The sequence below is a fragment of the Eubalaena glacialis genome, chromosome 1 (assembly GCF_028564815.1).
Source record: "Eubalaena glacialis isolate mEubGla1 chromosome 1, mEubGla1.1.hap2.+ XY, whole genome shotgun sequence".
In the NCBI taxonomy this organism is placed as follows: domain Eukaryota; kingdom Metazoa; phylum Chordata; class Mammalia; order Artiodactyla; family Balaenidae; genus Eubalaena; species Eubalaena glacialis.
This window is the reverse complement of record NC_083716.1, coordinates 13,779,439-13,802,647: the sequence shown is the minus strand read 5'-3', so window position 1 is coordinate 13,802,647 and position 23,209 is coordinate 13,779,439. Positions and strand designations below refer to the sequence as shown.

The window sequence follows — 23,209 nt, the reverse complement described above, 5'->3', positions numbered from 1 at the left end:
AGGAGGGGAGGAGGTGTCAGCTGCCAAGAGTGGGAGCTGGTAGAGTGTGAGTGGTGGTGGGGGGCCGCTATATAACAGTGTGACCCCAAAGGCAGCAGTGTGAAAAATGCGGCGGTGCCCAGAGTCCTACCTGTGAACCAGGCCTAGTAGCAGGAACCAAGACAAGGACTAGAGAAAAAAAGAGAATAAAAGAGGGGGCGGGGTGAACTGAGGAGGACGGGGCTGGGGGGACCCGGCGGGGCTGAGCTATAAGAGGCCCCATATGCTAGATGAGAGAGGAGTGGGGCTCGTTTGGGGGGCACTTGGGAACCACTAGAGGTTCCGAAGCCAAGTTGCAGAGTCAGGGAGCTGAGTGCAATTTTAAGCAGGTCAGCCCAGCACCCCCTGCAGGCTGGGAGCAGGGAGGTCTGTACATTTACCAGGCTTTGGCCTTGGGAAAGGTGGAGCAGGGCTGGCCGGGCCTTTTATTAAAATATTATCAAGCATTTCAAGATGGCAACAACAGAAGCGTTAAACCAAGCAGGGGACCCTTCTCAGAGCGGGGCCCACTCTGGGGGGTGGGAGGCCTGGAGCGTTGGCAGGGGCTCCAAGAGGGGACCCGCCCTCCTCCGCACGAGCTGTCCTCTGGCGCACAGGTTGCTGGTAACGTACTCATGGTGAGTCCGATGGAAGCACATTTTCAACTTCTGTGATTCGATTTTCTGCGCCGAGTAGGGCCACTGAATCCATTTTAACCATCCCAGGCCACATCCAGCCTGCAGTTTGCTGTGTAGTGTTATCAGGCTGCTGCATAAAATGCCGAGCAAGTTAACGCAGGACGCTGGGCTGACTGGGAGCCCACCAAGCGGCACCATTATCACGGTGATGTTCAGCGGTTCCTCTGTTCTTCAGGAGGAAAACCAAACAGACCTTCGTAGTTACAGGGTTTTCTTTCTTTTCTCAAGCCTAAGAGCGCTTCTTAAAATGCATCTGGTATAATTACAGAAAACAGCTTCAGGGTTTTGTATTCTGAGAAAGCAAACAGCTCAAATACTGTATGGGAAAATTGAGGACATTATTGTAATAACGCCTTGCCAATCACTTGGACGTGAATGTCACTAGCTGTACAGTGTAATACTTAGAAACTCGGCTGAAATGATGTGTGTTCCAATCTTCCAAACGTAAATGGCAAATGAAAAGCTTACAAAAAAATCCCATTCTTGTTTTTAATGCTTCGCTTATGCTACCGGGCAGCAGCTTGTTTAAAACCAGTGAGACCTTTCCGCTAGTAAATACTCCAAACGCTTTGACATTGCAGCCACCTAAGGCTCATGTTTGGGGCTCCCAAAAAATTATCTGCCAAGAGAAAACTAATTTCCTTTAGTGACCTGTGAGATTTAGTCTATTGGTATGGTGCATAATCCACTTTGGAACTTATTGAGGGCAAAATTTTAATCCCTAGCTGATTTCTCCCAGCTCTCCAGCAAATTTCAAAATAATCTTCATCTTCTAGCACTGCCTTGTCATGTGGAAATGCAAACAAGTTTTAATATTGATGTAGGACAACAAACTCTGTTGTCCCTCCAAAATGATCATGATAAGTAATTTTTTTCTAATATTTTCCAAGCCCAGTAGATATGAATTTGGGGACTTTCAGCATTTCTGGGCACTCCATGGCTCTGCTCAGAGAAGTGATAAATACATTTCCCTTTACAGACTCTTTCCTTGTGAGCCATTGCAAATAGCCTTCTGATGTAATTTGTGCCAATCACATCCGCAATTACCAACAAGACGTGTGACTCACATTTTCAGTGTTGTAAAGAAGTGAGTTTACAATAGCATTTTACACTTGGTTAATATGTTTCTGGTTAAAGAGTAGTTAAAACATGAAGCATCAGATCTTGAGGAGACTTTAGCAAAAGCTTTTGGGTCCGTCTTAGTATTTTATAGGCAAAAGGGTTTGCTACTCAGGAGGAGAAAGCATTTGTCCAGAGTCTGGCCAATGGCTTCCTTCCTTCCCTCCTGTTCTTTCCATCTGCTTACTGTTACACAGTTTGTATCTTTGGCTACGAAATGTAAACAATGCAGGTCAAAATCAGTCTTTTTTGCATCTACTTGGGCTCTGCCTTGTTGTGCCAGGCTGAATGAGGGAAGGTCCAAACAGTAAGTTGTTGGGTGCTATTTTTATTCCATGGGAGGGAGTTTAGGAAAAATCAGCCTGATTTTTGGGACATGGATCCTCCCTCACCTCCCTGGCCCTAGAAAAATATCTTTTTCCAGCCCGTGATGTGAGCTGATCCAACTTCCCAATGTCTCTGCAGTGCTTCTGATAGTGGGGAAAAGAAAGGCCTCCTGCATCCCCAAAGATGTGAGGGGAGCTCCTTAGAGACAGGCTGGTTGGAGCCGCTCCTTTCTAAAGCTTCTTGCCGTAAGTGGGACTCACTCTGAAATGAGACACCCAACATCACACAGGTCATAATCCGAACCCCCATATTACAACCTGGGGCCCCATAATTCATGGTCACGATGCTGCTGAGTGAGTGGCTTTGTGGTGACACAGGATGCAGGCTGCCTGTCTGTTTTAAATATTGGATAAGATCTCATGCCAAACCCTGAGAATAAAAAATGACAATTCTTGGGAAGCATTTAAATGCTCATTTGGCTGTTAATATGATACAAGTAATTCCTGTTTCATTTACTCTTTGGGAATTATATTTTTACTGAATAATATGTGACCAGATAGGGAGCAAAGGACCTTTTGATTTTGGCGAGTGTGGTGATCACATGTCCAGTAACGCACTTTCCAAAGCCTGTGGGTGCCTTGCTTGATCTAATTGCCATCTCTGAGGCTTGTGTGACTTATTTTATCGTTCCAGTTTAACTATTAATTTCGTGATTGCAGTTGTGAGTAAAAGGGGGTAGAAGGACTTATACTAGCAACACCTGTTGTCTTTTGGCCCGGCAAGTGGATTTTAGACATACACACATAAAAGGAATGTTCCAGGCTGGTAAACAATGTGAAAACCACCTTTACATTTCTCTCTTCTGTAAGTCAGGTTAAGAACGAGGCATCATGGTCTTCAGTTGCTTAACGTAAGGCTTACATAGTAGTTGCATCTTTAGACCCAGGATATTCCAAACGAACCCGGCAGCTTGGGAAGGGGTTAACTCCGGGGACAGGGGTGGGGATGGTTCCCTCCTCAGCTTGTCATTGTGTTAGTGGCCTGCTTTTTATCAAGCCAGCATCAGTGACTTAATTTATTTCCATAGTTACCTAGTATATTTGAAAGCCAGTTATTTTTCCTCACAAATCTTAGCTAACATCTGAAAGTCGGAGAAAGCTGCAGGGCATGAAATCTCTACAAAATCTACTGTGGGGTTTTTTTTTTCCCTTTAGCTTCCGGCAGTTGGTCTGAAGTGGGCTTTGTAGGAATAAGCAGTGACCTTTTCAGAAAGCTCCTCCGTGGACAGGGAAACCAGCTATTCTGGAAAGGGATTTCCCATCCTTGATGTCATTAGGGTGGTGGAGATGGTGTGACAGCGTCTTTGCTTCAAAATCAGAAGAAGCTGGCCGTGGAATTGGGTACTTCTCGTGGGAGCAAAGCCCTCACGTGACCTGTGCGTCAGTGAACACCCTGGAGAATAAGAAATCCAAGGCGCGCGTAATTCCCCACACACATCTGATAGCTGAAAAAGACAGACCCAGGGGCTGAACCTAAGAATTTTGTTTTATTTATGAAATGGTTGACCACAAGCTTCCTAGTATATCCTAGCAAATGTAAAATACCTTTCCATTTACTGCTCCGGGGAGTATGTTGAGGTAATTGAAATGGGAGATGTCACCTCTTGTCTCCTCTGGTGACAGTTTGTACCCTTCCCTGTCCCCTACTCTGTGTCCTTGCTTTTGCCACTTACCACAGCAGAGGGAACCCAGGTCTTAGCAAGCCTGGGAAGAGAGCTTACATTAATCTTTATGGTAAAGACAAACTAATTAGTAGCATTAGAGAATAAGTACTGATTGCCAGTGACAATTTAGAGACATAGTGGGGTTTCTCTGCTGACTGGGTAGGGATATGTAATGAATATAACTTTTATTGCTTTGCACTTTTTTCTAGGATTCAAATATATGATTTTTATTTTAATTCAACTGGATTAACTGCTCCCTGATGCTCTGTGAAGATGACTGTGAGCCAGGATGACTCACGAGGGGGTGATAATGGGATATTTGGTTAAAGGTTTGCCACATCAGACGTGGCTCTGCTTAGTAGCACTTTAATTGAGATGGCATTGAATTGGGACAAGAGGCCGAATCAGACATTTATGACTAATGCCAGTTGAGGTTCTGTCCATTTAGGAGACATTGTGGGGAAGGAGAAAGGACAGTGGCGATCTGCCCATCACTCAGTGACCCTGGGGCCTTGAGCAAGTCTCCTGAGGTCGGTGTTCAGGGGGTCAGGAGAGTCTGAGGGTGGAGAGCCAGGAGCTGCCCCTTGGGCCACATTGGCCGTGGGGCTGAGCTCCAGGGAAGGACGCTGCCCAGCACTTTCCACTGGGCAGCCCTGCCAGCGGCTTGGCTGATGTTGAAAGCATAGGGCACATGTGTCTGGTAACAAGAAGGAAGCAGCGGGAGCCCAGTGGTATCAGAAGCGATTGGCTCGCTCCACCTCTGAACCTCGGCTTTCTCATGCACGTTGGGGGTTTGGACTGGCCAGCCTTTGAATTTCCTTCTAGCTTTGCCGTTTGGTTATTCCATTCGTGCTTTATTAAAATTCCAAAGGAATTAAAAAGCAAAACAGTAGCTACAGCATTTTTAAAGAAAACACAGCACCTGGCCTTGGTAAAAAGGATCTTCCGTAAGCACACAGCCCTGTGGGTACGGAGCCACCTGGTTTTAAAAGATACTGTGGACCCTGGGTTCCACTCAACCTGTGTGAATCTCTGCTCCTGTGACTGGTGTCCCCACCAAAGTGTATGCTAGCAGGACCTGCCACACCTTAGACACACGAGACATGCCCATTGCCCTGAATTTGGGGCAGCTCCCCAAGCCTCAATGTGGCCATCTGAAAATAGGGATAAAGCCAGCTGCCTCATGGAATTGTGGTGAGAATCACAGGTGACCCTTATAGTCTCCAGGAGTGCTGGAGCCTCCTGGTAAGAAGGAGCCCACCTCAGCTGTGTCCTGCCAGGTGACCTTGGCCAGTGGCTGGGCTGTAGACTGGACATAATGTTGCCGGTATTCCAATAGCTTTGACATATGTATGGTTTTCCAAGTAGGATGTTGAAAGGGATGAGAAGCCTGTGTTTATTCCAGGGCAGTCGTATGTCCATTCTTCCCCCAGACATGCAGTAGTTGCTGAGAAAATAAACTGCCTGTGAGTTCTCTGAGTTTCCTGGAGGTTTCCTTCAACAGTATCCAGCAGTGCCATGTTGGACCTGGTGTTGTGAACGGCTTTCTTTTCCTACATGAGTAAGAGCACAGAGCAGTCAGCTCGGTGTTAGTTGAGACAGGAGAAGCTGTCGTTTGATGGCATCTGAACTGCAGTTCAGAACTCTGGTATCTTTCCTAGTTCACAGGATTGGCTTCAAGCCCTGCTTTGTGAATTACAAGCTCATTTCAGGTCACAGTAGAGGAATCTTTGCCTGGGTTTGTGGGAGGGCGACTGCCTGAGAATGCTATGATTTTGTGATGCTGTTTGGTTTCTGGATGCACATGAAGCAGTTAAAAATATTTGTAAGTGTGACCAGAACTTTTAGAAGGGTTCTATTTAAAGCCACGTATGCCTTTTGGCATATACCTGAGGAGGTAGTAAAGTTTGCAAGGAAAAGTCCTGGACTGGATTGAATGGCCCTGGGTGAAATTAGCCCTAGGACGTTAGACAAGTCATTTTTTGTACCTCAGTTTCCTCATCTGTAAAATGGGGAGGTGGTCGTCTGCCCTTATCAAATCATTGAGCTCGTGTGTAAGTGCTTGGAGAATGGAGTGTTACCTTAAGGTGAAGGTATTGTGTTATGATTTTTTTGTTCAAGCCTGGAATAGAAGAGCCCTCCCAGGCTGTGTGACTGGGACTCGGGGTTCCTGTTCCTCATTTGGTTTCTCTCCAGGATCTGGAGGGTCCAGGGCTGGAGGGAGATGAGGCCTGGAGATGCTCAGGGCTGTTCTGGGCTGACTCAGATCTCCTTTAGGGCAGTAGCTCAGCCAGTGCTGGCCCCTCTCAGGCCAGGTGGTGGGAGGGAAGGAAGCTGCCTTCACTCTCATGCCCTGTCCATATGGCAGGGACCAACCTGCTTGCTTAATCTGCACAAACAGGCAAAAAGGAAGAGAATGAGGGAGGAAACAAAATTTCTGAGGCACTTTTTCTGTTCCGGTTGCCCTGGTAGCAGTTTAACATCCATATCTCATGTCATACCCACTCCAGCTCTGGGAGGTGGGTGGTGGTCTTTCTGTGGGACTGAGGGGAGATTTGCCTGGGTTAAGTGGCAGGGCCAGGTGTCCAGGCAGGGGTGTGATGCCAGGAGGCCAAGGTCTCCCCACCTCCCCGTCCGCCTGGTGGCAGAGCCCTGTACAGACAATGGTCTTACAGAGCAAATAGGATGTTGAATTTTTGCACAGAAAACAAGGTCTGTCTCTCTCAGCTGGCTTCATTGGGGTCAACGTGAAGACAGATCTGAAAATTTCCTTGCTTCCTAATGCCTCTTAGATGTAGTGCCATTGCATCTGCTGCCCGTTGAATCACTTGATGACCTTTTACTAGAGTCATTTGATTGCAGCTGTCCCTTTGGGGAAGCTCTAGCAAAGACTATAATTAAAGAAATTTTTACAAAATGATAGAAACAGGGGCTGTGTATTTGAACGTGTTCTGGGTTACTTGCCAATATTTTATTAACATTTATTCCAGAGAAATTTCAGAGTGGCAATCTGTAAATGTATTCACGTTCCAAGATAGTCAAACACAAAAAGGTCATATAGGAAGCACCAACTCTATGAATTTTTAGAAAAGTTGACCAAACACTTATCCACCTGATCCCAAAGGGTAAGCAGGAGAGACTCAATATAAAGGCTTATAAAAATACAAAGCAGTCACCAGGTTTTCACTGTGGTTCTGTTTTGCAGAATCGGCTATCCAATTCCGATGTTCACGGGCTTCTGCATCATGTTTATCTCAACAGTTAGTAAGTGTCTGATGTTTGCCTTCTGAGTGTGGGTCACCGGGTGGGCTCTGACCACCACCAGCTGGGAATTGAGAACACAGCCGGGGGTGGGGGTGGGGGTGGGGGTGTGTTTTGGCAACAACTGCAGAAAGAAGTTGATAGGAGAGGTCTTCAGGGAGCAAAAGCACAACGTAGTTAACACGGAAATACCCCATCGGGTTAAGGGAGGTCCCTGTTTGAGCTGATTGGGTCACAGCACCAGTGGGTCTACAGTGACTGTGGCCTGGCCCCTATTTCCGCAGTGTTCGCCTTCTCCCGCAGTTACGTCTTCCTGCTGATCGCCAGGTCCCTGCAGGGCATCGGCTCCTCCTGCTCTTCTGTAGCTGGTAGGTGTGGAAATGCCTAAGTCAGTGCCCCGGGGCTTCCATCTGTTGGAGGGGCCACCGGCATTGCCCAGGCTGGCAGCCCTTTGCAGAATGAGTTGGAATAATTCAGGGAATCTAGGTATTGGTGGTGGTGGTGGTGGTTGGTGGTTGGTTCTCAGAGAAGGTACCACCTCCTTGTTGGATGCTGCTTGGCCTTATGTTCTGTTGGTCTGGCAGGTGTGGGAAGACCACAGTCTGGGCTGGGGGTGGGGGAGGGCGAGTCGTGATGGTTATTCTGTTGCTCCCAGAGCTTGGCTGTCACTGTTTCTTTTCCTGTTTAGGGATGGGCATGCTGGCCAGCGTGTACACAGATGACGAGGAGAGAGGCAATGCCATGGGGATTGCCCTGGGAGGCCTGGCCATGGGGGTCTTAGGTGGGTGAGGGCCACTGTGGGGGCCACCTGGGGGGAGGGGCCTATCTGGCGTTGGACAGTGAGCCCCCTTTCACACTACTGTCCTCTGTTTCTTCCCTAATTTCACGGAGCCTTTGAAAAATGGTGGGAAGAGTCCTGACCTGGGAGGACCTGGACTCCCCAGACCTCTCTCCCGGGCCCAGATGTAAACCCAAGTCTTGAACAGGATGGCCTGCCAAGGCCCCTCCTCTTGAACATTCTCTGAGTTACCATCCCACCTGAGGACCTTCCCACTTTCTGGGCTGAGCTCCCAGACCAGGTGCAAACACCTTCCCTGAGAGATCCAGGTCCTCTCCCTTTTCTGTTACATTCCTGGCCTTCATCTGGGAGCCCACAGTCCCTGTCTGTGCTGCTGTGTAATGACCATGAAGTCTTCACTGATCCATTTTCCTGTGCACTTCTGTTGCCGGGCCTTATTTCCTCTGACCTTTACTCTGGGAGTGATTCCATGTCTCAGGTGTGAAACCACTTGGAGGAAGTTGCCAGGGCAACTTAACAGTCCTGAACAGAATGTAGGGTGGCCACCCCACACAGTGTTTGGAACAAAGTAGAGGGGGAAACGCAAGAAACGCAAGATGGTTCTAGACCAGGGGGTGGTCATCAGTCCTGGGCCTGGCACTGGCCCTTCTCTCTCTTCCTTGCAGTGGGCCCCCCCTTTGGGAGTGTGCTGTACGAGTTTGTGGGGAAGACAGCTCCGTTCCTGGTGCTGGCTGCCCTGGTGCTCTTGGATGGAGGTGAGTCCATGTGGACGCCTTGGCCGTGACCTCGGGGGCCCTGAGTTTGGCGTCCCTGGGGGCAGGTGCTTGGGGCCACACCACTTCTTTTTTTCTCCTGTAGCCATTCAGCTGTTTGTGCTCCAGCCGTCCCGGGTGCAGCCGGAGGTGAGCCGCAGGGCAAGGTGGGTGCTGCGGTGGCCGCATGGCCTCTTCTAACCCCTGTTTTCCCTGACAGAGCCAGAAGGGGACGCCGCTAACCACCCTGCTGAAGGACCCGTACATCCTCATCGCCGCAGGTGGGGCTCCCCCAGCACCCCTGGTTCTTCCCAGCCAGGCGGTGGGGGTGGGTGGTGAGGACCGGCGTTCATTTTGCTGCTGGAAACGTTGGGCTGTAGAAAAACATAAAAGGCACAAAGAGGTTACACGTCAGAAGAAATGGTTTTCTTCTGTCATTAATTTCTGACGCAGCCAAGCTCCTTTGTTGTTTTTCATCTGGGGCAAAGATGCCTGAGTCACAGAGACGCCCTCCACAGAGGATTGTTTTGGGCCAAACTTGCTCCCTGTGTTTGTGTCAGAGGCTGTCGTCGTTTGGCCTTGAACTTCTGGAATGGGTCCATGGCCTCCCTGCCGGTGCCTTAGGTGGGTGCTCTGATTCACCTTGGCATCTGTGAATAGAGACTGACAGCAGGGCCCCAGAGGACCAAGGGGTGCCTCTCTTTCTGCAGAGGGCATCCTGCGCAGCGGCGGACAGGCGGCTGGAAGACACCTTTGGGTTCTTGGCCGAGATGGGCTCAAAGGACGCCCTGGGGTTCTGTGGCTCTTGGGGAGGATAATGGGCTGCATCCATCCAAGCAGCTGACCTCCCAAGACCACCCCAGTGACACAGGCCTGGAGCTGCCTCATGAGGGACTAGCCTTACGCGGCCTGGGCCTGGACACAGTGGTCAGCAGTGGCCCTCGGCATCAGGCCGGAGAGGGCATCCATGCAGGGTGGCCTCAGGCCCGGTCAGGGTTCCCTCCAGGTAGGGGTAGGTGTGTCTAAGCGGCAGTCACAGACACTAGGGCTGGGGGGAGCCTGGGTGAAGTGAGGCACGCCCCGCCTGAGGGCATTCAGATTCAGCCGCTTTCAGAACCCCAGGCTGCTTTTGTTAAGGTGTGTACTGCTGGGTTTGGTCCCGGCAACACATAAGAGGCCTTGGTCTAGACCTTGTCTGTCATGCCTGTTGACCAAAGGGTTATAAGCCTGGTGTGGTGACCTCCTCATGCAGGGGGACCTCGCTGTGCCCCCAGCAAGACACAGGGAACATTCCGGAGCTGAGATTCCCCTGGAGCCCTGGCTGTCCGAGCTGGGGGGTGAGGACGTGTGTGGTGAGAGATGGGGGACCAGAGATGCGAGTCCCTGCACCTTGGGGCACACGTGTGGGCAGGCCGTGCTGCCTGGGCCTTCACTGTCTCACCCCTACCCACCCTTGGAGGTAATATAGAAATCGAGCCGGCACTCAGTGTCAGGCCGTCGGCGGGTCCGGGCAGCCTGGATGGTGGGGTGTGGGGTGGAGCTGGGGGGCAGGCGGTGTCTCGTTTTTACCGCTGGGGTTTAGTTTACAGAGGTGACTGAGTGACGAGATGACATGGAGAGATTAATACCACCAAAGGATGATTTTATTACTTATGTTTCTGGAGAAAAGGGGGCATGCCACGTCGCTCAGGGCCACATGGGGAGGCACCAGGTTGGGTCAGGAGGCAGAAAGGGGCGAGGGGAAGACCCAGGCCAGAACCTAGGCATTTCCATGAGAAAGTGGAGTTTCCATGGGAAAGGTAGGGGAGGGTAAACAGTTTAGGATTGGCTAGTTTAAATAATTCCAGTCTGGGTGCTCTCCCCAGTTGCCTGGGTGGATTTAGGGCAGGAGATACTGGTGAGGTGGGTGAGAGTTAGATAAAGCAGGGGCTCAGAGTATGGCTTCTGGATCACAGGGGAGACGTGAACAACTCTGGTTGTTAGTTTGGCCCTGTAATTAACGTCAAATAGACAAATACAGAATTTAAGAAAACACGGAATAGGTGGGTGAGGGGAGTCCAGCCATTTCAGCATCATTTTTATGTTCTGTCTTTAAATGCTACAAAGAATGAAAAAATCTTTCATCGTATGTAAACACCTTAATTATGATCGCACAATGTTCTTTGGATCAGGAGTCTAGCAAATTAGAGGTTCCACGGCACACAGCACAGGAAACTCTCCGAACAATGGGGACAGCAATGTGTGTTTTTTTCCAGGTGGTTCTACATTTACAAAGGGTTCTGGTTAACACAGTGATAATGGATATTTGCATGGATACCCTATAGGTATAGCTGATTTTAAAAAAATCCCTCAACAGCATATTTGCACTGAATGCACTTGAATTTTGGGCAACCAAGGGCATCATTAGAAATATCTGTGTTTGTTATACAATGAAACATAGGTGTAGGAGCCTCAGGTTGCCTGAGTCTGTGTATGGTCAGCCTGAGCTGCTGAGTAGCCTCAAGCAAGTTACTTCATTAATAAATTGGAACTCCATTTCTTCATTAATAAATTGGGAAGGTTAAACCTAGTGATCACTAAGCCTCCCTCCACTTCCACACTTTATGACTCTGGGATTCTAGTTGTTTTAAGTAATAATAATAATTTAAAAAGCAACACTCCCCACTATCCCTTTGACCTGTTATTTGTCTTTTTCTTACAAAAGTAGACGTTCTGGGTATCTGAGCTGATTGTTCTGGCTGTGGGCACACGGGATTTAACTGTGTTTGGAAATGGTAGGGGACACCTGAGACCCAAAACAGAAGGACACTAACCTTCTTCTTCCCTTTAAGGGTCCATCTGCTTTGCAAACATGGGGATTGCCATGCTGGAGCCAGCCCTGCCCATCTGGATGATGGAGACCATGTGTTCCCACAAGTGGCAGCTGGGTAAGACTGGGCCGCGAGTTTCTGGTTCTAGAATTTTTGTCCCCAGGTTGGGTCTCATTACTGTAGTCCTGCTGAGCTGCCGGTAGCAGGATGGTAAAGTGATTGTTTCTGTTTGTCACTTAATGGGGTCAGTGCTTAGGTTAGCAATGAGCTTTGGGGTTTGTTTTGGGTCCAGTTTTTGTATTATCCCTGATAGGGGCATAATTAATAACAAGGCATCAGACCTGGGCAGAAATGAGAGATGAAAAATACATTCAGCATTTCCTCACAGTTCTGAACTGGACAAGTTATATTAAATATATGTGGAAGTAATAAAATTTATGGGAAAGAACAACAAACATAGTTTTATTTTTTTTTAATTGAAGTATAGTTGATTTACATTGTTGTGTTAGTTTCTGGTGTACAGCAAAGTGATTCAGTTATACATACATATATGTATTCTTTTTCATATTCTTCTCCATTGTGGTTTATTACAGGATATTGAATATAGTTCCCTGTGCTATACAGTAGGACCTTGTTGTTTATCTATTTTATATATAGTAGTTTGTATCTGCTAATCCCAAACTCCTAATTTATCCCTCCCCCCACCTTCCCTGTTTGGTAACCATAAGTTTATCTTCTATGGGTGTGAGTCTGTTTCCTAAATAAGTTCATTTGTGTCATATTTTAGATTCTACATATAAGTGGTATCATATGCTATTTGTTTTTCTCTGTCTGACTTACTTCACTTAGTATGATAATCTCTAGGTCCATCTGTGTTGCTGCAAATGGCATTATTTCATTCTTTTTAATGGCTGAGTAGTATTCCATTGTGTATATGTACCACATCTTCTTTATCCATTACAAACTTTGTTTTTAAGAGGATGAATTTTTGAAAGTATTTTTTATTTAGAAAGTAATTCATGCTTATTGTTAAAAAATCAAAGTACAGGGACTGAGGAAGTAAAAATTGTAAAAATCTCATATTCATCTTTCCCCCTCTCTCAGCCCAGTCCTCTGTGACATTCATTGTTAACAGTTCTGTGTGTTTTTTCCTCGATTGTTCTGCATTGATCACCATCTTTGTGAAATGCCTGAAAACCCAACCCATGTGGAATCTTGCCATTTACACACTGTGTGACCTCTTGTTTTTCTATGTTTCTGTGTCAGAATGGGTAGATTTACTTTTCACAATTAATTAAATTTTTTATCAAAGTTACACATGTACACAATTTTTAAGTTAAATATGTTATAAAAATCATAATGAAAAGACAGCAGTCTTTGCCCCATGCCTCCTCATCTCCAAATCTCTTCCTCAGATTTGATCACCTTCAACTCTTTTAGTTTCTTCTGCTAATTTCCTTTATGTCTCTAAATAATGTGTACACTCCTATTTTTTGATTTTCCAATTTCTGACATTGTCCACCAGCTTCCTAATACAGGAGATGAGGATTTAATGCCATTATTGCTTTACCTGAAAATATCAACCAACCAACTCACATGTTTTCTCACCTTCTGTTCTCCTAAAACAGTTGTATTACAGGTTTTGGTTAGATTGTCATTCAGTATTGACATTATTGTGAATATGTAAATATTATTCAAAGACGAGCTCTGTAGGGTTCTGTGATTATTTCCTTTCTTTTTTTACAAACTTCTTGTTTTTCCTGCAGTTAGTAATTGTGGTGTCTTTCTATTTTCTTAGTTTTCTGTGTAGCATTTATGAATATATCCCTCAAACTCTTTTGCAGAGATGAAAGACCCTCTAAATATGGACAAGTACATCCACAGACGTAACCTTTCTGTGTTTTTGCTTGTCTGTGGGCATCTGTCCCAATCATTCTGACTTCCTGTTCCAGTCTAGAGTTGTTCCCTAGGCCATCCAGAGATTTTCCTCTTCTAATATCTGGGCATCTTCTTTGCCTCTCTTCTGTTTCCTGTATCTTCCTCTCCTGTATTCCTCTCTTTTTGTTTACTTTCTCATTATGCTGGAACCCGTCCTCCAGCAGCTTCCTGAGAGGGGGTGCACAGCAGGTAAAGTTCTCTGGGATCCTGCTTATCAGCAGCATCTTTATCCTTACCTCAACTTTATCCTGAGTTTGGTTGACTTAGTCTGTTTGGGTATATAATTCTTGGTTGGAAATCCTTTTCCTTCCGAGTCTTGAGGCCAGGGTTGCTGTTGCCTTCTGGCATATGCAGGGTTGCTGTTGAGGAGGCCAGTGTCCTCATTCCCCATCTTCTGTAGGAGCTCAAAGGATCTTCTCTTCCTCTCTAGGTTATGAGCATCCACGATGCTGATTTGCAGGGAGTCTTTTCCTCCACTGTGCTGGGCACTTGCTTGGTCAGCCTCTTCATTTGGGAAATCCCTTCTTTCAGTTCTGGGAAAACTTTTTGTATTATTTCTTTAATCCCTCCCCCCTCTTCCATTTTCTTTCTTCTCTTTTCTGGTACTCAGGTTGGTTGGATGTTGGGACCTCTATGTTTTATACTTTTAATTTCTTATTTTGCCTTCCCTTATTTCCATTGATTTCTTCATCCTCCTCCTCTAAACTCTGTTGAACTTTTACAATTGGTGTCATCGTATCACACTTTTGAAGAGCCCTTTCACATTTACCCTAAGTGGTTTTGTGTACGTGTGGGGCGGTGGAGGGATGTTGAAATGATACCCTTTACCATTCAGTAGGAAGACTTCTCTTCACCTCCCATTTCAGCCTCTTGTGACATCCCTGGTCTCCATGCTGCCTGGCATCCCTGAACCTTTTCAGTTCAGTTTCTGTAAAGAAACCCTCTCCTGCTAGGTGAACCACTGAGGGCGGGGGGGTCCAACCGCTCTCTTTCTGGTTGACAGCCTCTGCCCTGAGCCTTATGTTCACAGTACCTGGAGCCTTCAGTCCCTTAATTTTCTGGGTTCTGAGGCACAAAGGTCTTGCTGCTTCTGCCCGCTCCGTGAGCAGGTGGAAGGTTCTAGTGCCCTCTGCTGTGTCTGTCTCTGCTCTCCCTCTCCTTGCTCCTCCCTCTTGTTGCTTTTTCCCCTTTCATTTTGCCTCTCCTTGGGCAGAGAGGGGGAGGGTCTATAGTTTTGTTTTATTCCTTTACTAAAATTTAAATGGAATTTCGAGTGGGAATAGAGAAAAACTCGTAGCTTCAGTCTGCCCTGTTTAACTGGAAACCCATCATTCCTCCTGCTCTGATCGCCTTTTATTCCATGTTAGGGTTATACCATACATTTTCAACCCGTCCTCATTGCTGGACATCTAGGTTCATTCCAGTTTTGCCATCAGAAACCATACCGCAGTGAAATATCCTTTCCACGTATTCCTGCTCATGTTTGGAAGTACATATATCTGTAGGGCAAATTCCTAAACTTAAACTGGCATTTTGATATTTGGTAGCATTGCACTAACACGGGTATTATCAATCTTTTCCAATCGAGTGTGTGAGAAAGGGGGTCTCATTTTGATTTATTTTTACAAATTCTTTGTGAGTGAAATTGAGCACCTTTTCATATGTTTATTATCCATATCTATTCCCTTTACTGTGAACTTCTTATTAATATCCTTTACCCATTTTTTCTATTGAGCTCTGTCCTTTTTTAAAAATTGATTTTAAGTGTTCTATGTATGTTAAGATATTAATCCTTTATCAGATGTTTTGCAAATATTGCCCTTTGTTGTGTGTCTTTTGACTTTATAGGTGGGATTTTATTTTATTTTATTTTAAATTAAAAAAATTTTTTACCCCTCGGAACATTTAAAATGCTCTGAGTCAGATTTAGCAAGCTTCCGCTTTACATCATTGTCATTTCAAGTCAGGCTCAGGAAGGCCTTTCCCTTGCCAACATTATTTTTTCCCTATGTTTTCCACCAGTAAATTTGTGATTTATTTTTTACATTAAACTCTTGGATTTACACGGAATTCATTTTGCTATAAGGTGTGTGATAGGGATCCGGTGTTACTGTTTTCTTTATGGCTCGTCAGCCCTACAGCCAGGAACCGTAGGAGTCCACCTGGTATTTCCCACGTCTGTCATGCTGGAAATGACCGTGTGTTCTTGGGTCTGTTTCTGGATTTCTCTCTTGTGTTCCATTTGTCTGCTTGTATTCCTGTGTCAATACCCTCCTATTTAATTAGCTTGAGAATATTGCTTCGTATCTGGAAGGCTAGTCCCTGCACACACACATTTCTTTAAGAATTTAACAATTGTCCTTCCTAGAGGTTTATTTTCTTTTCATAGTTCTTTCACCTTACACACGGACATCTTCAGATGGAGACTCTCAGTTCTGAATAAGCCCACTTGTTAGTGCCCCCAACCTTCCTCAGGTGAACTTGCATTCCCTTTGCGGAGGCGTCCTGGCAGATGCTGCCTCCTGGTTTGGGCTGGTCCCTGATCTTCCAGCCTCACTCCAATTGGCCTGGCCTGGGCACTAGTCCTTTTGGGTTCTGCATTGAATTTCTGTGTTTGTTCATTAAAAAAACCCCAAAAATCCTTCATTAAAAAGCCCCAAATGGTTGGAGGTCGGGCCAGATGTGGAAGGACTGCTAAAGGGTGTGAGGTTTCTTTCTGGGGTGATGAAAGCGTTCTGGAGTTAAATCGTGGTGATGGTTGCACAGCCCTGTGAATATACTAAAAACCAGTGAACCGTGCACTTTAAAACGGTGAATTGTATGGTTTGTGGATTATGCCGCAAAACCAAACCAAACCGGGCCCCCAACAACGAATCATTTAGTGAAGGAGGAAAGATACTGGGAGGTAAACTAAGGCTAGTTCTTAGCAGGAATTTCGCTCTGAACTTCCTGGCCATGGAGAGAACAGAGGAAACCCAAAGGCTCTCAAAGGTTCTAAGGAGAGCTCACCACTTTGCAGGAGGGGTGGACTTTTTCTGTCCTCGAGTTAGCGAATAGCAGCTTTGCAAAAGATGAGACATTCTTCGTGTCTCGGTGCTGGTACCGGCAGATGACACCCTGGGAGCTGTTTTTCTAGGGCTGTTTCCCTCTGTGCCTGTGCTGATCAGCGCCTTCAGGTCTCCTCAGGAGGCTCCCTGTGTCGGTGGCGCGTGGCTGTGAGTGGAGCTCCCATGTTGGCTTTGCACGTGCTCCTGGGTAGAGATGCTTTCCTGGTGTTTCTGTTTTCTCCACTTAACTGACTTATCACCCTAATTGAACGCGTCCTGGCCATGTGCAGGGCTCTTCAGCTGCTTTGCCCTATTCTTCTCCAGACACAGCCCGAGGCTTTCTGTAGAAAGTCTTTCACGTCAGTCAGGGACCCAGGCCATCCGGGTTAGATAGCAGGCCGCAGGCTGCCTAGATTTCATCAGGAGGTCCTCTTGTGGGGCTTATCACCCCTGCCAGATGTTCCCCCGACCCTGTACCTTTCCACCAGTGAGATGACTCCTTCCTTGTCTCAGAGCTAGACTTGGGTTTCCTCAAGAGAATCAGATTTCTGTTCCTGTTTGCAGTGTCATCTCCAGTGAGGGGAAGCTCTCCTCTTAGGTGGGCCTTGCCACCTTGCGGCCCCCTCTCCCGAGCCCGTCAGACCCCTCCGAGCCTGGGTGAGAAGGCCCCTGGGTGGGCCTGTCCCCGAGGCGGGGACCCAGCTCTAGGAGGTGGCACAGGACTTCCCCGGAGGCCCAGGCAGCTCAGCCCCTCCCTGTGTGAGCTCTCTCCAGCCCAGTGTGGAAATGGAAGCCGTTCTACCTTTTGCTTCTCTGATTGTTTCGGGAGAAAGACTGTAAGATTTGAAGTCAAAGCAAAACAATCTCATGAGCTGCGTAGGGGACGCATGATTGTTCTTGTTGAACGCAGTGTTTTGGGCCATCATTTTGGGGGAGGTAAAGACGCAGCCCATCCCTACTCCAGAGGGCTCCCTGGCAAGCCCATCCCTCAAACTCCTGTGCTGCCACTTGGGCGTGGCCCTGGGTTTGGGTTGGTGGAGAGAGAATCATCATGGCATCTCTTTACCTCAATCCTGGGTCAGGTGACCTCTCCCTGACACCCTGAGGCTTAGGGAATCAAAAAGTTGATGTTCATGGTGAGGGCTATGACCCCAAAAGGGAAGCACAGGCTCTGAGTAGCAGGCCCCAGACAAGGGTGGAAACAGACTTTTTCTTCTGGTTCTTTAACGAGGTGTGGTGGTGCAGTGTGGGCTGGAGGGAAGGACACTGGCCTGCTGGTGGGGGACCATACTGCTCCCAGCCAGCTGTGACCCCAGGCATGTCCCGTGCCAGCCTAGCTGGGTGGCAAAGACAAGATGATGGCCAGCCTCCTGTGGTTCTGGGATGTGGTGACTTCAACCTTCCGAGCCTCCCTCTGGAGAGTCCAGATGGGACCCCTGCCCCATTCTGGTTCCTAGCTGAGTCCTTGGGGACGACAGGGATGGGTCACTGGAGCTCGGAAGAAGCCCAAGGCCTCATTCTTATGGTCACTTTGGGGCTGCGTGTCCAGGATCAGCTCTCTGTGGACTTTGTGATGGTCCAGGCCTCTCCCTTGAGTGCAGGTCAAGCCTGTGGTCAAAGCCAGACTTTCCATAAAGGCACTAGGGGCAGGTGGGTGGTCCCTCTTGGTTAAACTTTCTTGTATGAGCAGAGGCGAGTGAGCAGGCACTGGCACCCCAGGGGAAGAGAAGGGGCTCGCGCGTGGCCCAGCCCCAGTCAACACTTCTCATGCGGCTGGGGAAAGGCCTAGAGAGAAGTCTTGTTGTGTTTGCCGGTGATACAAATTTGGGAGGGATAAAGATGTCCAATTAGTCGCAGATTCAAAAAAATCTCCACAGGCACCAATGAAGGCCTGAGAGGAACCTGGGGGGATCCTCTGGTGAGAGTGTGAAGCCCTGCCCAAGGCTGGAAAGCACCCCAGGAAGGCGAGGTCGAGGGCCTGGAGGAAGCGCAGGTCTGTGCGCGGCAAGCCGGGTGGGCGCATGCGCCGCTGGGGCTCCTGAGACTCGTCACTGTGCGGCTGCCCCCGAGGGGCGTGGCCGAGGGGCCAGACCTCGGGAGAGGCTTGTAGGATTTCTTCAGCCCTTCTATTTTTCCTCAGATGCTAGTGGTCCTGTGCTGTGTGTCCGTCGTGGGCTGGGGCAGTTCTGGGAACCAGGTTTCGAGGTCGAGAATGTGAACTTGTACAGAGGGGCCGCAGTAGGCGCCCTGCTGCTGGAGAACAACCCAGAGGCCGTGTTTCGTCGCGAAAGCTGAGCGGTGGGAGGGATGCCTCTCACTCTCCCCACGGCTGGCGGCGGGGCTAGGGGAGGGGGTTGAAGCCAGCTTCTCTTGGCTCTGGAATGTGAACCAGGGCCGGCGGGTGGAGGTGGTGGGAGGCTTGGGGCTTGGTGTTAGGATGCGGCCCTGTAGTAGGAGGCGCCCCTGAAGCGCCGTCTGGAAGAGTAGTGGGCTCCCGGCCCCAGGTTTCCCAGCAGAGCTGGATGGCCCCCTCCTGGGACCCCGTTCCTCCCCGAGGCACACTGAGGTTTCTTTGAGTTCCGAGAGGCAGGTTCTGTGGATTGTGTGAGGGGGTGGAGGTCCTGGCGAGGCAGACGATGCTGAGGCTGTGTCAGAACAGGAAAAGGGAATTTGGAACCTGAGGTCCGAAGAGTGCATGGCCCCGTCTGCAGCTTGAAAGTCAAGAAGGGAGGACTCTGGGCTCCCGACCACACCCTGTCTGTTACCCCATGGAGTAAGCCCGTGCTGGACCATCGGGGGTGCCTTCAAGGGACGGCCTTGAGTACTTCCAGCTCTGTGAAGTGAACGTCCTCACGCAGGGTCTTTCCTCTAAATGGTCAGCGTGTTCTGGGCGCCTCCTGTGTGCCACCGTGGAGTTGGGCTGCGGGGAGACAGATGAAGTGGTCCCTGCCCGCAGGAGCTTACTGCAGTTTGGGGAAGGTCAGCAGGCTGGGGTGAGTGGTGAGTGAGGCGGGGTTTGTATGGAGTGACAGGGCACAGGGATCAGGCTGGGAGGGCTGGTGCCACAGCCCTTATTGTGCACGTTGCCGTGTGATCTTCAAAGCCTCCCCGTGAGGTGTGTGCAGTAGGAGCTGTCACCGTCTCTTGGGCTCTAAGAGGTTCAAGTGACCCACTTAATTAAGCCTTGGGTGGTAAGTTTCCAGCTGAAATGAACACCTTGTTTCATGCCTCCTAATCCCATGCTTTGGGCGTGAGAATGGTGAAGTGGGTGTTTGCTGTCTGAGAGTACAGTTGACCCTTGAACAACTCGGGGGTTAGAGGCGCAGACCCTCTGCACGGATGAAAACCCGCTGTAACTTATAGTCGGCCCTCCGTGTCTGTGGTTCCTCTGTAGCTGCTGTTCACGTCTGTGGATTCAACCAACCGTGGAGCGTGTAATACTGTAGTGTTTACTATTGAAAAAAATCTGCGTACGAATGAACCTGTGCAGTTCAAACTCATGTTGTTCAAGGGTCAACTGTATCTGCTGTCCATGGAAAATAACATATGCTGGCTTCCGAGTCACATGTGTGAGCTCAGCACCCCACTCGCTTCAGAAAGATGTAGCTTGTCTGGGGCTTCCACTGAGCTGGTCTGCATCCCTGCTTTGAAGCTTTGGCTTCAGAGATGGTTTCCATGCTTCACTCTGGGAGTCAGGAGTCACCAGCAAGCCATTCTGGCCACAAAAAATGACCACGGAGACATTTACTTATTTATTTTTCTGGCATGGAAAGATGTTCATGAAGGTTATTGAGAAAAGCAGGATGTAGAACCATAGGTATAATAGGTATAATAGGTATAATCCCATATTTTTTTGAAAAACAAAAAACCTAAATCCTGTGTACACACATTTATTTATGTATGTAAAACTTACAAGGGAAAACTGTGGTGATTATATGAGTGAAGAGGTGTGGGATAATTTTAATGTTTTTTTTGCCCTCATCTTAATGTTCCTCGATTTTGTCAATGCCCATGTCTTTCTCCTGTCATACAAATCATGAAGGGGGGGGTGGGGAACAGAAGCAGATGCCACCATTGCTCACTGCCCATGCCGGGAGCTGTCGGTGTCGTCTCCGGGTAAAGCTCGCCACCAGGCAGAGGTGGAGGCGAGATGAAGCTGATGATAGAGGGAGGAATCTCATTTCTATAGCGTCTCGGCAGCTTTGGGCGGCCGGATAAGCCGCGTGGGGCCCAGACGGGCTCTGGCAGCCGCCGGATATTAGCTGCTTGGGTGCAGGCCCCAGGGCTTCATTTCATCAGCTCTAATCACCAGCGTGGTGTCTCACAATGATTAGTTTTTCTCACATGTGACTGATATCAGTACCGATAAGATGTCCTTTTCATACATTTGCAGGCGTTGCTTTCTTACCAGCTAGTATTTCTTATCTCATTGGAACCAATATTTTTGGGATCCTTGCGCACAAGATGGGGAGGTAAGATGAAATGAGACAACACTCACTCTGTTATAATAATGTAGTTCTTTAAAAAAAATTCCAAGTGTTTCTGCCTTCACGATTACAACTTACTGTTTTGATTTCCATTGAAAACTTGGGTGGGGGCGGAAATCATGTATTGATGGTGCTTTTTTGTTTTTTGACAGGTGGCTTTGTGCTCTTCTAGGAATGATAATTGTCGGAATCAGCATTTTATGTGTGAGTGAAAGATGACATTTGGCAAGTGGAAATAATCTGTGAATGAAACTTTTGCTTTGGGCAAAAATCACCAAGAAATATTTTATAGCAGTTTGAAGTTTGTTGACATTGAGTTTTATTACATCTTCCATTTTCTTCTCATCATTTTTTATCATCTTAAAAATTTTGGACAAGACTCTCCAAAGGGTTTATTTTCGCTTCATGTTGGTTGGAAATTATTTAGAATGTTTTATTACATAGTTTTTATTTCACTTTGTAGCCCGCTCCCCAACATCTTAAACATTGGCGTGTCTTAAACACTTTAGGGCAGCTAGCCAGAAACAATAGCAAGATGTTTTTCTAGAATAAAACATCTTCTACTAAAGGCCAATATCTATCCCAAATGAGACCTTATGGTTCTTTTCAAAAATGGTGTATGGACGAGGCTGAACTTTCACATATGGCAGTGAACCAGCTTTTTGTGGTGGTCACAAAACCCATTTCAACTCCGACTATTAAAGATTTGGAGGGTCTACTTCTGCCCAAACCTCATCCTGCTTCTCCTCCTACTTCCTCCAGGAGGGAACACGCATAACAGGCCAAAGAAAGCATATCTTTAAGACTTTCCAAGATGATTTAGAGTTGGATAGCATGTTATTTTATTTATTTAATTTTAATAAATTTATTTATTTTATTTTATTTATTTTTGGCTGTGTTGGGTCTTTGTTGCTGCGCACGGGCTTTCTCTAGCTGTGGCGAGTGGGAACTACTCTTCATTGCGGTGCTCGGGCATCTCATAGCGGTGGCTTCTCTTGTGACGGAGCACGGGCTCTAGGCGCGTGGGCTTCAGTAGTTGTGGCATGCGGGCTCAGTAGTTGTGGCTTGCGGGCTCTAGAGCGCAGGCTCAGTAGTTGTGGTGCACGGGCTTAGTTGTTTTGTGGCATGTGGGATGTTCCCGGACCAGGACTCGAACCCCTGTCTCCTGCATTGGCAGGCAGATACTTAACCACTGTGCTGCCAAGGAAGCCCCAGCATGTTATTTTAGCATAACATTTATTTCCTCTTACAGATTCCTCTTGCAAAAAACATTTATGGACTCATAGCTCCCACCTTTGGAGTTGGTTTTGCAATTGGTAAGTCACACGAGTCTTTTACCTAAATTTAAAACTTTGTTTTCTCATTACTAAGACAGAGTTCCTCTTACTTGGGCAGACTATAGCTACTCAATCTAAAATATCTAGAACTTTGACAGGAGGCTGTGGGCAGCTTAGCTCATGTACGGCTTGTAGATCGTCCAAAGAAAGGTACCGGCTTCCATGTACTAGTCATTTATTTCCTGAAAACCGGTCTTATAAAAAGCCTGCTATTTACAGAAGCAAAGCGACACTCCACTGCTGAGCTTGGGCAAACAGGAGAACTGCTTCCTCAGAATCCATTTGTTTGGGCTCATATCTGTGCACAGACCTTCTCATATGAGGCTGGGGGACAAAGAGACTTCACATGTATGTTTTGTATAAGGTTTGGTACAGAAAAGGTAGACTGATGTATTGATGACCAGCTGTACTGCAGGAATTTTCACAGGCAAAGAGGTTGAGTCTTTGCAGTAATGTGAGGAACAGTAAGTAATATGTTAGGGAAAAACCTTGTTAATATTTTGGATAAATAGCATATGCTTGTTTCTCATTTATAATATACACATTGATCATGATAAAAATAAAGGTAAATCTGTCACAGGGTAAAGGCAGGAGTTGACTCTTTGGTACAGTAGAAAGGGTGGAGCCTTTGTGGACCCCTTAGACCAGGTTAGGTTCTCCTAGCTTGTATGTATACGTATACATAACCTCTCACAGTGCCTTTATAGCCTCAATCACAGTCGTAATTATTTATTTATTTATTTATTTATTTATTTATTTATTTATAATAAATTTATTTATTTATTTATTTATTTTTGGCTGTGTTGGGTCTTCGTTTCTGTGCGAGGGCTTTCTCCAGTTGCGGTGAGCGGGGGCCACTCTTCATCGCGGTGCGCGGGCCTCTCACTGTCGCG

The 23,209-nt window shown here is 47.5% G+C and overlaps 1 protein-coding gene across 1 annotated transcript in view; it reads left to right on the top strand.

The window, feature by feature from the left end:
- SLC18A2 (solute carrier family 18 member A2) overlaps positions 1-23,209 on the top strand; it is a 34,126-nt gene that overhangs the window by 2,535 nt on the left and 8,382 nt on the right. The window contains exons 3-12 of the mRNA XM_061192930.1: positions 7,091-7,149; positions 7,431-7,514; positions 7,835-7,927; positions 8,611-8,700; positions 8,804-8,847; positions 8,918-8,978; positions 11,529-11,624; positions 20,886-20,964; positions 21,132-21,183; positions 22,232-22,295. Of these exons, the coding sequence (XP_061048913.1) occupies positions 7,091-7,149; positions 7,431-7,514; positions 7,835-7,927; positions 8,611-8,700; positions 8,804-8,847; positions 8,918-8,978; positions 11,529-11,624; positions 20,886-20,964; positions 21,132-21,183; positions 22,232-22,295 (722 nt within the window). The remainder of the gene's footprint in view (positions 1-7,090; positions 7,150-7,430; positions 7,515-7,834; positions 7,928-8,610; positions 8,701-8,803; positions 8,848-8,917; positions 8,979-11,528; positions 11,625-20,885; positions 20,965-21,131; positions 21,184-22,231; positions 22,296-23,209) is intronic.